The sequence below is a fragment of the Danio aesculapii genome, chromosome 20 (assembly GCF_903798145.1).
Source record: "Danio aesculapii chromosome 20, fDanAes4.1, whole genome shotgun sequence".
Classification (NCBI taxonomy): domain Eukaryota; kingdom Metazoa; phylum Chordata; class Actinopteri; order Cypriniformes; family Danionidae; genus Danio; species Danio aesculapii.
Window position 1 is genome coordinate 44350298 of NC_079454.1, and position 13593 is coordinate 44363890.

The 13593-nt window shown below is 36.5% G+C and overlaps 2 protein-coding genes across 2 annotated transcripts in view; one reads left to right on the plus strand and one right to left on the minus strand.

Annotated features, from left to right (window-relative positions):
- Positions 1 to 268: 268 nt before the first annotated feature.
- The window catches only part of parp1 (poly (ADP-ribose) polymerase 1), a 45520-nt gene continuing 32195 nt past the window's right edge, over positions 269 to 13593 (plus strand). The window contains exons 1-4 of the mRNA XM_056481326.1: positions 269 to 515; positions 3889 to 4051; positions 4176 to 4291; positions 6175 to 6389. Coding sequence (XP_056337301.1) covers positions 393 to 515; positions 3889 to 4051; positions 4176 to 4291; positions 6175 to 6389 — 617 coding nt within the window. The 5' untranslated portion in view covers positions 269 to 392. The remainder of the gene's footprint in view (positions 516 to 3888; positions 4052 to 4175; positions 4292 to 6174; positions 6390 to 13593) is intronic.
- LOC130247567 (adenosine receptor A2a-like) lies at positions 10056 to 10964 on the minus strand. The gene has a single exon (XM_056480857.1). It carries the CDS (start codon positions 10941 to 10943, stop codon positions 10056 to 10058), a length of 888 nt encoding a protein of 295 aa, XP_056336832.1. The 5' UTR covers positions 10944 to 10964.

Consider the following 13593-nt stretch of genomic DNA (forward strand, 5'->3'; position numbering starts at 1 on the left):
TACATGTTTTTATTTATTTATTTTTTCTCTTTGTCTTCTTTTTCCTTGTTTGTTGTCATCCCCTGGAGTTCTCTAATTGTTGTTAATTCTGTATCTTTCAATAAAAAAATAAAAAATAAAATAAAAATAAAAACAAGCCACGAAACTTATGAACTTACCGTATTAATTTTCTTCAGTGTTGAGGACAGCTCGCTCTGAGTTCGATTAGCTTTGTCTGCGCATACTAACTAGAGGAATGTGGAATCGATAGCTTTGGCCTGGTATTCTGCGCGGGTGCTTCTGCACGCGGACTGACTGAACGCTATTCCTCATTGCGCTGCAACGTTAGTTGTCGGCCTGTCTGACCAGAACTAGTCTGCAAACTTCTCTTTTTCACAGAAATATCTGCAGAGATGGCCGACTCACAGGACGACAAGCTCTACAAAGCCGAATATGCAAAAAGCGGACGCGCCTCGTGCAAGAAATGCAAAGATAACATTGCTAAGGACTCACTGAGGATGGCCATCATGGTGCAGGTGAGGGAATTATTGTTGTGTGCAAGTTTTTGGAATCAGCACTGCTATGGAAACATCATTATTTGGTGGAAATACATTTCGTTTTGCAGGTTTGCGTGGCGAAATATACAGTAAGTGTACTTGCATAAATGAATGAATGTGTTTCAAAGGCCCAAGATGAGTTTAAAGGTATAGTTCACGCAAATATTCAAGTGCCCTTAAACAGCATTTAAGGGTGAATGCTTTTAAACCCCCTTTTCTTCTGTTGAACACATAAGACGTTATTCTGAAGAAGTCTGATAACCTGTAACCATTCACTTCCATTGTAGAAAAATACTATTGAAGTCAATGGTTACAGGTTTTCAGCTTTTCCTGAACTGTCTTCTTTTGTGTTTAACAGGAGAAAGAAACCCAAATAGGTTTTTAACAAGTGAAGAATGAGCTAACGATGACAGAATTTTCATTTTTGGGTGAACTATTCCTTTAAATGGCCCTCAGTTATCGAATATAGCTGGTAAGCAGTGATTTCCTATGAATATTAGCTTAATATGGCTGTGTGATTTGCACAGTATTTTAAATTTAAAAGAAAATAAACAAAGCTGCAGTATTTCAATGTAATTAAGCTCAGTAAAAATGTTTAGATTGACTAAATCCTGTTAATTTTCAATATTTGTGTATTTATTTCTGAATTTCTCATTACTCCTCGTCTTATTGATTTATTATGCAGCTATAGATAGTAATATGTGCTAAAACCACCTTATTTACTAGGTTACACTTTCACCTAATTAATGTTTAATGAGTAAGAGTACTTTTTATGACAAAAGTAAACCACCATACTTGACTGAATGAAGCAGATCAGCAGTGTTTTCCTATGAATATTCGCTTAAATGCAGCTCTGTGATTTGCACAATATTTGCTGGACCCCAGTTTAATTTGATAATACATCAAGAAAATAACCAAAGCTGCAGTATTTCAATGTAATTAAGCTCAGTAAAATTTTAAGATTGACTAAATCCTGTTAATTTTCAATATACGTGTATTTATTTCTGAATTTCTCATTAATCCTCACCTTATTATTGATATATTATGCAGCTATAGACAGTATTATGTGCTAAAACCACTTGTATTTACTAGGTTACACTTTCACCTAATTAATGTTCAATTATTTTAGTTTACTTTTTTAAATTAAAAAAGTAAACTGCCTTACTTGCAGTAGATCAGCAGTGTTTTCCTATGAATATTAGCTTAAATATAGCTCTGTGATTTGCATAGTATTTGCTGGAAACCAGTTTAATTTGAGAATACATCAAGAAAATAACCAAAGCTGCAGTATTTCAATGTAATTAAGCTCAGTAAAATGTTTAAACTGACAAAATCCTGTTTAATTTCTATGCAAGTCTATTTATTTCTGAATTTCTCATTACTCCTCGCCTTATTATTAATTTATTATGCGGCTGTAGATAGTAATATGTTCAGAAACCACCTTTATTCACTAGGTTACACGTTCACCTAATTAATGTTTAATGAGTAAGAGTACTTTTTATGACAAAAGTAAACCACCATACTTGACTAAATGAAGCAGATCAGCAGTGATTTCCTATGAACATAAGCTTAAAACAGTGTGTTTTAGGGTGTGATTTGGACAATGTTTGCTGGAAATGGGTTTCATTTGAGAAAACATTTAAATAAACATAGCTACACTATTGCAATTCAGTGAAGACTAGTAAAAATGTTGGTCCCACTATATATTAAGTGGCCTTAACTAATATGTACTTACACTGAAATTAATAATTTTTACAATGTACTTATTCTGTAAATACATGTTTTTTACATTGTACTTATGCTTGATTAAATACCTGCATGTAATTACATCTGTAAGTACATTTGTAATTACACTGCTGATCATCGCTTACACCTTAAACCATACGGGCACCACCAAACCAATCCCTAAACCTACCCATATCCCACCTCAGGAGGACCAGAAGTGTCCAGCAATACATTATGAACACAGTAAGCACATTGTATTTATATGTTTTTTTTTTTTTGACTATGCAAGTACATAGAAGTTAGGGACACTTAATATAAAGTGGACCAGAATTAGTTTAAATTGAGTAAATCCGGTTCATTTTTCGGTGCAAGTAAATTTTTTTTCCAGAAATTCTTACTATATGGCTGGTTTTCATGATTTATTTATCAATGTTTACATTTGTACACTATTTCAGCATCATTAAAGGGTATTGTTCACCCCAAAATGAAAACTGTTATATTTACTCGTCCTTTAATTGTTCCAAACCTTTGAATTTTTTTGTTGAGCACAAAAGAATACAGATGGATGGATGGATGGATGGGTAGGTAGATGGATGGATGGATAGATGGATGGATGGGTGGGTGGGTAGATGGATGGATGGATGGATAGATAGATAGATAGATAGATAGATTATGCTGGAAACCATTCACTTCCATAATAAAATTTAAAAAATACTGTGGAAATCAATGGTTTTTAGCATTCCTCAAAATACATTCGTTTGTGCTCAACAGAACAACAAATTTTATGAGCTGGTTTGGAATAAAGGCGAGTAAATAATGACAGAATTGCCCTGTATGATTTACATTTATGCACTTAGCAGATGCTTTTTATCCAAAACGACTTACACCAGTGAACACACACCTGGGGAGCCATTGGGGTTCGTTGCCTTGCTCAAGGGAATCACTTCAGCCATGGTATTGAGGGGGATATTCCCCCCAACAATCCCTGCTGGTACTGGCACTTAAACCTGCAACCTTTGGATTGCAAGTCCAACTCTCTGACCATCAGCTGGTCCACAACTTCCCAGATAAATAATCTATATTTATATGTGATCTGTTTTAGTGCAAATATTTAACCATTAAGGACCGAAAATAACCAAACTGCTGTGACTCTTTATTTGCACTTTCAATTTCAGACTGCAGGCTTTTCCTTTATTATTACAGGCAGCTAGCTCTCTGCAACTCTCACATGGTCACCAACTGAAGCTAAGCAGGGTCGCACCCGGTCAGGACCTGGATGGAAGACTATATAAGAAAGCTAGGTTGCTGGTGTAAGTGAGACCAGCAGGGGGCGGTCATCCTGCGGTCTGTGTGTGTCCTAACGCCCCACTATATTGATTGGGACTTAATACATCTCAGATGAGGCGTTAAACCGAGGTCCTGACTCTCTGTGATCATTAAAAATCCCAGAATGTAATCCCAAGAGTAGGGGTTTAACCCTGACATCCTGGCCAAATTTGCCCACTGGCTTCTGTTCATCATGGCCTCCTAAGTGACCAGAAAAGCGCTATATAAGTGTAAGGAATTATTATTATTATTTATTGTTGTCGCCTAAAATAGCAAGTTTCTTCTTGGTTGTCTTCCACAGTCGCCCATGTTTGATGGCAAAGTCCCTCACTGGCACCATTTTTCCTGCTTTTGGCTCCGGGCCGCAGTTCAGTCTCCCTCTGATATTTCTGGATTTACTGACCTCCGCTGGGATGACCAGGAGAAAGTGAAGACAGCAATTGAGAGTGGAGGTGCTACAGGAGGTGATTTGTTCAAAATAGATATGTTTTCCTTTTAGGTATATTGTCTTTGCTACACGGGCTAGTGAGCAGTTAGTCTTAAGTCTGTAAATCCTAAATTAATTCACTAATCCTTGTTGCTTTACAGGGAAAGGAGGACAGAAGGGAGCGGCTAAAGGAGAGAAGACGCTGAATGACTTTGCAGTGGAGTATGCTAAATCCAACAGAAGCACCTGCAAGGGCTGCGATCAGAAAATCGAAAAGGTGCATTTTGTGTTGCCCTTGATTGCAAATGTTTTGATGTGGAGCATGAATGATTAAGCCTAATCCCAATTCTCCCTCTTAGCCCTTCCCCTTAATTGGTGTCCCAATTAGACTGGATTGCCCTTGAAACTGAGACTATTCAGGACCACACAAGAAACCATGGGGTACAAAAATTATTAATCATGGCTACACAAGCATATGTTTTAATACAGTCATAATGCACAGCACGGTGTCGCAGTGGGTAGGACAATCACCTCACAGCAAGTAGGTCGCTGGTTCGAGCCCAGGCTGGGTCAGTTGGCATTTCAGTGTGGAGTTTGCATGTTCTCCCGGTGTTTGCATGGGTTTCCTCAGGGTGCTCCAGTTTCCCCCACAAGTCCAAAAACATGTGATACAGGTGAATTGGGTAAGCTAAATTGTCTGTAGAGTATTGTGTGAATGAGTGTGTGTGGATGTTTCCCAGTGATGGGTTGCAGCTGGAAGGACATCCGCTGCGTAAAACATATGCTGGATGAGTTGACGGTTCTTTCCACTGTGGCGACCCCAGATTAAGGACTAAGCTGAAAAGAAAATGAATGAACATTCATAATGACATTTGCATTTTACCGTCATGCTTTAAAAAAATATAAAAAAAAAACAGCAAAATTTTGCTATCTATAATCAATAATAATAACTCCCCTATAGTCGCAACATACTTTTCCATCTGTCACTCAATGACACTCGAATACCCTGTCAGAAAAGTCTAGTGGCTGGGAATGGGCTTTTTACAGTGTCTGCTATAATGGTAATGTAAATGTTTGTGTGTTTACATAGATTAATATAGCCATGGTCTTAATGCACAGTTCAGTTACGATCTTTATCAGTATTTTTCTCTCTCTCTCCCCCTGTTTATTTTTTTCCCCAATTTCTGTTTAACAGAGAAAAGATTTTTCCAACACATTTCTAGACATAATAGTTTTAATAACTCATTTCTAATAACTGATTTATTTTTATCTTTGTCATGATGACAGTAAATAATATTTGACTAGATATTTTAAGACACTTCTATACAGCTTAAAGTGACATTTAAAGGTTAATTAGGTTAACTAGGCAGGTTAGGGTAATTAGGCAAGTTATTGTATGACGATGGTTTGTTCTGTAGTCTATCGAAAAAAAATATAGCTTAAAGAGGCTAATAATATTGACCTTAAAATGGTGTTAAAAAATTAAAAACTACTTTTATTCTAGCCAAATTAAATAAGACTTTCTCCAGAAGCAAAAATATTATCAGAAATACTGTGAAAATATCCTTGCTCTGGTAAACATAATTTGGGAATTATTGAAAAAAGAAAAAAAGTTCAAAGGTGGGTTAATAATTCTGACTTCAACTGTATATTGCGATATGAATACAATAATACCAAATGACTTGAATATTTCTATTTGAAAAGAATTGATCATTTTAGAATGATTGAGTGGTTCTGTATGTGAGGGCATCTGCATGAAATATAATAAACTCTTTACAAGCGTTTTATTGTTGTCGAGAAGTCTGGCGGTCTTCGGGTATACAGCAATTGAATTGTAATACTGCATATTCTTCTTTGTGTAAATAATTCAATAAAATGAATCGTTACATAAAGTTATATAAAACATATAGTTACAAGTGGTATAATTTCTTATGCCTGAATGCCTTTTAAAATCCTCATACTGTCACAGGCCTCAAAAATGCAAATGATAAATTATAATCCAGACTCTTGTGATGTGACTATTGCAAATGATCACATTGCGATATTGATGCTGAAACGATATAAAGTATTGTGCAGCCCTAGTTCCACCCCTACAAGTGATCTATCTGAGCACAAGTTGTAAAGATGTAAGATTTTGTGTTGTTTCCTGATGATTTTCAGGACCAGATCCGTGTGTCGAAGAAGACTGTGGACCCAGAGAAACCTCAGCTTGGTCTGATCGATCGCTGGTACCACACCGGCTGCTTTGTGAGTCGTCGTGAGGAACTGATATTTAAACCAGAGTACAGCGCTGCCCAGCTCAAAGGTTTCGCAGCTCTACGAGATGAAGACAAGGAGGAGCTGAAGAAACGACTTCCTGCTGTGAAGAGCGAAGGGTGAGCTTTTGATTTATTTATATATATATATATATATATATATATATATATATATATATATATATATATATATATATATATATATATATATATATATATTTATTTATTTATTTATTTATTTATTTATTTATTTTTATTTATTTATTTATTTATTTAACCAGGCAAGTCAATTGAGAACCAGTTGTCATTTACAATGACGGCCTGTCCAAGAGGCAGCATAACAATTATGCAGATAATAACATATAAAACAAAAGAAAAACTACAAACAGGCTTTAAGGTCTGCTGCAGATGATTTCAAGATGATTTATTTAATTAGAGAATGTGCAGTGCTTCATATCAAATCACTTTTATTTGTCACATCAACAGCAGCAGCACGTGTGCTATGATGAGTGAAAAGCTTAGGTTCAGACAGTGCAAAATACAACAGCATACTTTAAAACAATGTTGACAATAAATAATTAAAAGACAATATGTAAAAGAAAAACACACAGTGCACACATATGTAGGTACAAATAAACAAGTACACAGTCAAAAAGGTGAACACATAGTTTGACTATTGGTGGATAATTATTGTAGGCAGTATTGTTTTTAAGTAAGGGTTCAATTAAACTGCAGTGCATGCTACATTATGCTGGAATGAATGCAGTGAGGAGTATGGAAAGAGTTTGTTCGGGGTGTATCAAGTGTTCTTCAGCCTGAGGGTCTGTGGCTTGAAGCTTTCCTTCAATCACCCTACATTTACATTTACATTTAGTCATTTAGCAGACACTTTTATCCAAAGCGACTTACAAATGAGAACAAGGAAGCAATTTACACAACTATAAGAGCAGCAGTGAACAAGTGCTATAGGCAAGTTTCAGGTGTGTAAAGTCTAAGAAGCAAAGCATTAGAAATTTATTTATTTATTTTTTTTTTTGAGAGAGAGTACAGTTAGTGGTATAGCCAGAGAGGCAGTTACAGATTAGGAAGGAAAGTGGAGACCAAATAGTTGAGTTTTTAGTCGTTTATTGAAGACAGCAAGTGACTCTGCTGTTCTGATGTAGTTAGGGAGTTCATTCCACCAACTGGGCAGATTGAATGCGAGAGTTCGGGTAAGTGATTTCTTCCCTCTTAGGGATGGAACCACGAGGCGACGTTCATTCACAGAACGCAAGTTTCTGGAGGGCACATAAATCTGCCTAAAGATTTGTTCATCCAAAAATGAAAATGAACTCAGTTTAATAATCTCAAGTGGTTCCAAACCTTATTTTCTTTTCATCTGTTGAACACAGAAGAAGATATTTTGAAGAAAGCTGAAAACCTGTAACCATTGACTTGCATAGTAGGAAAAACAAATACTGTGGAAGTCAGGTTGCAGGTTTCCCCATAAGAACTCTACCTCAGGGCTCCAGAATTGATTATCTGATCGCACTAATGCCACTAACTTTCTCAGTTAGTCACACTAACTTACAATTTATTTTCTCCTGTTTTTATAATGACCTTCCATATTGACGAATCAGTGGAGAAAAACAAATAAACCATGTAAATCTGTAATAAGTTATAATTGTAGCACCAATAAATTCCACAATCTTTAATTCTAATTTCAGTTTTGTTGTTGATTAATGTAAATGAGGAGAGCTTGTTTATGTAGGCTGCTGTCAGTTAAAAACACTCTTCCACAATTGTTTACATTCACTTTAGACTCAGATTAGATGACTATTTTTAAAGATGGCTATTTAGAAGTTGTTTTACATCCCTTATTGCCTATGCAGCGCCACAACATGTTAAGCAGTATTTGTGAGTTGAGAGAGAAACTCACATGAGTGCAAGTTTTGAGTTTCTTTGAGGATTGAGTTTCAGCTGTGTCTTGCTCTGTAATCTTTAGGGTGATTTATACCTCTGTGTCATGCTCACACGTATGGTCCGGTGCAGTCTTCGTGTGGTAGCAGACCCCTTGCCGTGGCTGACGCTGATGCGGACCCCTCAAAAAATGTAATGACACGTTACAATGACACACAGCGCAAGCTCTATGTTTGGTCAGCTTGGTAGCTGTGACGAGTCTGGCGGTGCTGAGAGCTGTGAACCCGATGGAGCGAGTGTTTACAAGTGTTGAGTCCTGTGAAGGAGCTTCAGATTATGCTCCTTGTGATTAAAGTTGTTGCATGTCCGCTGGTTCCTGCCACTGAATGAGCGAGTTTTAGTTACTTGTACATTAAGGTAGCATTCAGAAAAACAAACAACCGTGAAGAAACTCGACACAGAGGAATATCACCTACTGCCAGCTAGTGTTTCAGAAGTGTTATTGCAGAGCAACACAAACAGCATTCAGAAGTATAAATGCTCGACTGAGGGTCACGGGGATCACTCGATACAGAAGTATAAATCAGCCTTTACACTGATAAAACCTAAAGCATGTGAGTTTGCAGCATTAACTGTGAAAAAAAGGCTGTTTAAATCTGGATAAATGAACATAGTTAAATCGTAATGGGACAGAATAGACTGCGGTGGACAGTCACACACTGTAACAAACTGCTTTACCCAGCTGGAATGTGCCTGCACGTGAGAGAGAGCAGTTATCAATGCTGTGGGAAAGTCATAGCATTCTCAAATATTTTAGTATAGACACTGTTAGGGCATATATTATAGCCAGATAGCAAAGTACTTGCTTCTGTGCCAAATTAAAAAAAAACAAAAAACCTTATGCTCTCCATGGCCGCATGACCCAAATAATACACGCATGTCTTGAACTGAAATTTAATGGTTAGGGTTTTGTTATAAACCTTCCACCCCTAGTCTAGTGTAAACCCCACTTCACCCCTCAGTGACTAGTGCGGGAGGGAGAGTGAAATCTGTGCACTGAACACTTAAATTTAATTTTCTTCCTAAATAATTTAGTTTTTATATATTATTGCTAACGTCTGGATTTTGGTGCATCGTAAAAATACACCTCTAGAAAAAAGTAATACAGACAAAAGTTTGTATTGTCATTTTACTGTCAAATTAAATTATATTCATTTTCATAAATACTAAAATTAATCGCACAACAATCCGTAAGCTTTTTATAATGCCCCACAAATCATGCAACCCTGGGATGTCCTTTTAAAAATAACATTCATTTATTCATTATCCTTTGGCTTAGTCCGTTTATTCATCAGGGGTCGCCACAGTGGAATGAACCGCCAGCTTATCCAGCATATGTTTTCACACAGCGGATGCTCTTCCCGCTGCAACCCAGTACTGGGAAACATCCATGCACACTCATTCACACACATACACTACAGACAATTTAGTTTATTCAACCTGTAGAGCAAGTGTTTGGACTGTGGGGGAAACCGGAGCACCCGGAGGAAACCCACACCAACACGGGGAGAACATGCAGACTCCACACAGAAATGCCAACTGACCAAGCTGGTACTCGAACCAGCGATCTTCATGCTGTGAGGCGAAAGTGCTGACCACTGAGCCACCGTGCTGCCCAAAAATAACATTTTAATTTTAAATTGAGTGGTGCTTTGACATATAAAGACAAAGTTGTCAAAATACAATAGTTTTTTTTTTTTTACATATAAACCTCTCTTTATCTTTCATTTTCAATCTCGTTTTTTTTTTTCATTAAAAGTTCTTTTCAGTCTTTACTCTAGCATTAAACCAAGCTTTCAGGGTCAGTGCATGCTGTTTCCTCCATTATCATGCGTCGTCTCCATCACTTATTCCCCTGCAGCACATAAAGATGCTCTTGAAGGCATTTCTGAAGGTCTTCATCTTGTATGCGTAGAGGAACGGGTTGACAGCTGAGTTAGCATGGGAGAGAATAATAGCTGTTAATAAAAGCGGTAGAGGAACGGGACACGATGGACACAGCAGCAGGAAACAGTTAATAATATGAAGTGGAATCCAGCAGGAAGTGAACAGGAAAAGGACTAAGAAGAGTGAAGTTGCCATCTTCATCTCTTTCTTCATCTTCGCCGTTCCCTCTGTGTTTCCTGCACCTCCGCGTTCGGCAGCGATCCTCCTCATCTGACGCTTCACCGTGACAAAAATCTGTGCGTAGATGAGAAACATGACCACCAGTGGAACCAAGACGCAGGCGAAGAAGTTAAAGTAGACCATGTAGGTCATATCCACCACAAACACAAAGAAACAGTAGCCCGATTCAGGCGGAGGCTTATGCCAACCCATCAGCGGCACCAAACCGATCAGAAAAGCCAGCGTCCAAGTCACGCACAAAATCAGCACCGCGTTTCGGGGTGTCATGAGCCGATGGTATTGGAAAGGCATAAAAATGGCTACATAACGCTCTACAGCAACTGCCAGCAGGCTAAAGATGGAGCTTTGGGTTAGCATGATTAGCACAGACAGCATTAGTAAACACAAGTAGAGGTTGTGCCTAGGGATTCCCAGGTCTGTCATAATCGCGCAAGGGATCGCCAATGCACCGACGCAGATATCCGCCACCGCTAGTGATACTAGAAAGTAGTTTGTGACTGTTTGGAGCTTCCTGTTTAGTCCAACTGCTACGCAGACTAGCAGATTGCCAACGGTGGAGAGGAGGGCTATGATGAGCTCGGCTATCATGTATGGAAGGTTTATTGATTCTAGGATGTTTGGTTCTGGTGCTGCTGTTGTTGTTGGTGTGGTGGTTGTAACAGTGGTCTTAGTTGTTGTTTGGGTCAGTTTAGCTTGAGTAAGTGTTGACATGGTGGACAAGGCATTGGTGAACTGCGTAAAAGTGCTGTTTTCGTAGGCCGTGGCGTTTCTTAAAGTCGTGTTGATGTAGAGGAGAGTTGAAGAGACAGTAAAGTTGGCCATAGAGTCGTTCATTTTGACCTGGGTACACAAAACCAAACACGAGGAAGAGAAATGGGAATTGAAAAGTCAAGATATTGAGTTTTGCATGAATATTATTAATTTTTTTTGTTTGTTTTTTTTGCCTCTGCTTTTTATCCAGTTTTTTCCTCTTTTTTTTATTGGTTTCCTCTTAATATAACATATAGTACTATGCAATATGCATACAAATTCTTCACAGTTTTGAAAAATATACTGAAAAAATAATTAGGAAAACAGCAACAAATCATACAGATATTACTACCGAGCTCAACAGAGTAGACCTATTCATAGTTTAAGTCAAGAAATTAAATTCTCCCATATATCAACTTCCTTATGATCACCATTTATTTTGGCTAACATTTTTTCTCATATAAAACATTCTCAATCACGAATTCCATCCATAATTTAAGAGTAGGGCATTGAATGTCCTTCCAAAACCTCAGTATCAGTGTTGGAGAAAGTTACTTTAGAAAGTAATGCATTACAATATTGAATTTCTCCCCAGGAAAGTAACTAGTTGTGTTACTTATTTACTTTTTATGATAAGTAATGTGTTGTGTTAGTTTGGAGTTTTTATTTTGTGTTACTTTTTCTGACCCGGCTGAGGCTTGATCTCTTTCAGAACTTGCAGGGTTTTTATTTCTTCTTCTTTTTATATAGAGGAGCTCTGCAATTAACATCGCACTGTATAACCTCCATTTACTGTTTAAAAAACACATTCAAAATGAATGTAAGATAATGTTATCTTTGGAGACCTTCCTGACCCCAGGGTTATACATGCCGGATACAGATTAATGAAAGTTTAAAGCAATGTGTCTGCTACTTTTTCTACTTTTTTGTCCTATTAAAAAGTAAAATAACTGTCTATTCAGATAATCCTCTTTTCCTTTTCTTCCATGTGTTCAAAATAATCTGAATATTTCCATCGCAGAAATATAAGGCTCTGGCCTTCCATCTTCCTTTCTGTCTGTTCCTGTTTTCTCTCATTGCGTGTGGGATTCAAAGTGACTACATTCATTTTAATTCAGGAATTTAGTTTTTCAAAGTGAATTAATTAAACTAAAAAGTAACTCCTATTAAAGTAAAAGTTAGCTCAAATATTATTACTTAATTTTTAAAAGTAATGGGTTGCTTTACTCATTACTTAGAAAAGTGAAATTATTACATAACTTAATAATGCATTAAGTAACTTGTAATGCATTACCCCCAATGCTGCTCAGTATTACACATGTTGCTCAAATATTATTACAAAATTAGCTCAAATATTATTACTTAATTTTTAAAAGTAATGTGTTGCTTTACTCATTACTTAGAAAAGTAAAATTATTACATAACTTAATAATGCATTAAGTAACTTGTAATACATTACCCCCGCTGCTCAGTATTACACATGTTGCTATAGTTATACCAACAGGAGAACCCATCATTCGTAATATGAACCTCGGTTTTATCACCTGAAAGACATATCCTGGATGAGAGAGGAATATTAAATCCCAGGCATCCACCTAAATGTCTTAACACATTCCCAAAAAGGTTGAATCATCCAGTGTTTTCCTCTGAAATGTCATCCAGTGTTATTTCTCTGAAAGTTTTAGTTAATGATACAGGTTCAGGTATTTCATAATATAGATAATAAACACAACCCACTCACAATGAATGCTTTAAAGATAAAGTTTATCCAGAAATAAAAATGTACTTGCCTTCTAGTGGATCCGTACCTTTAAAAGTTTTCCTTTTCTGTTGAATAAAAAAGAAGAATGTTCGAAACCTGTAACCATTGGCATTCATTGTAGGAAAATCAAACACTATAGAAGTCAATGGTTACAAGTTTCCAACATTCTTTAAAATATATTTTGCATTCAACATAAAAATAAAGCAACACATACAGGTTTGTGACAAGAGAGGGGTGAATTACAGTTTTGGCTGAACTGTCCTTTTAACAATGTTCTTTCATTGTTTTATTTCTGTTTATTCTCAGAAATAAAAATGTACTCGCCTTCGAGTGGATCCATACCTTTATGAGTTTCTTTTTTCAGTTGAACACAAAAGAAGATATTTTTAAAAATGTTAGAAACCTATAACCATTGACTTTCACAGTAGGAAGCAATATTATAGAAGTCATTGGTTTCAAGTTTCCAACATTCTTCAAAATATCTTTTGTGTTTCAATAGAAAACGAAACACAAACAGGTTAGACAGGTGAAGGTGAATTTACAAGTTTAGGTGAACTATGCCTTTAATAATGTTCTTTCATTGTTTAATTTCTATATAAAAAGATCACACATACATAACAGTATTATTATAACATCTGTATTGCAAAATATGAATTTTAGCATTTCAAATATTTGTTCATAATTTCATGTTAAGGTTTAAATTATTTTAAAATTCATATTTGGATT

What these genes read in the sequence shown, in the direction of transcription:
- LOC130247567 (XM_056480857.1), bottom strand. Translation starts at nt 10,943, where the DNA reads ATGATAGCCGAGCTCATCATAGCCCTCCTCTCCACCGTTGGCAATCTG.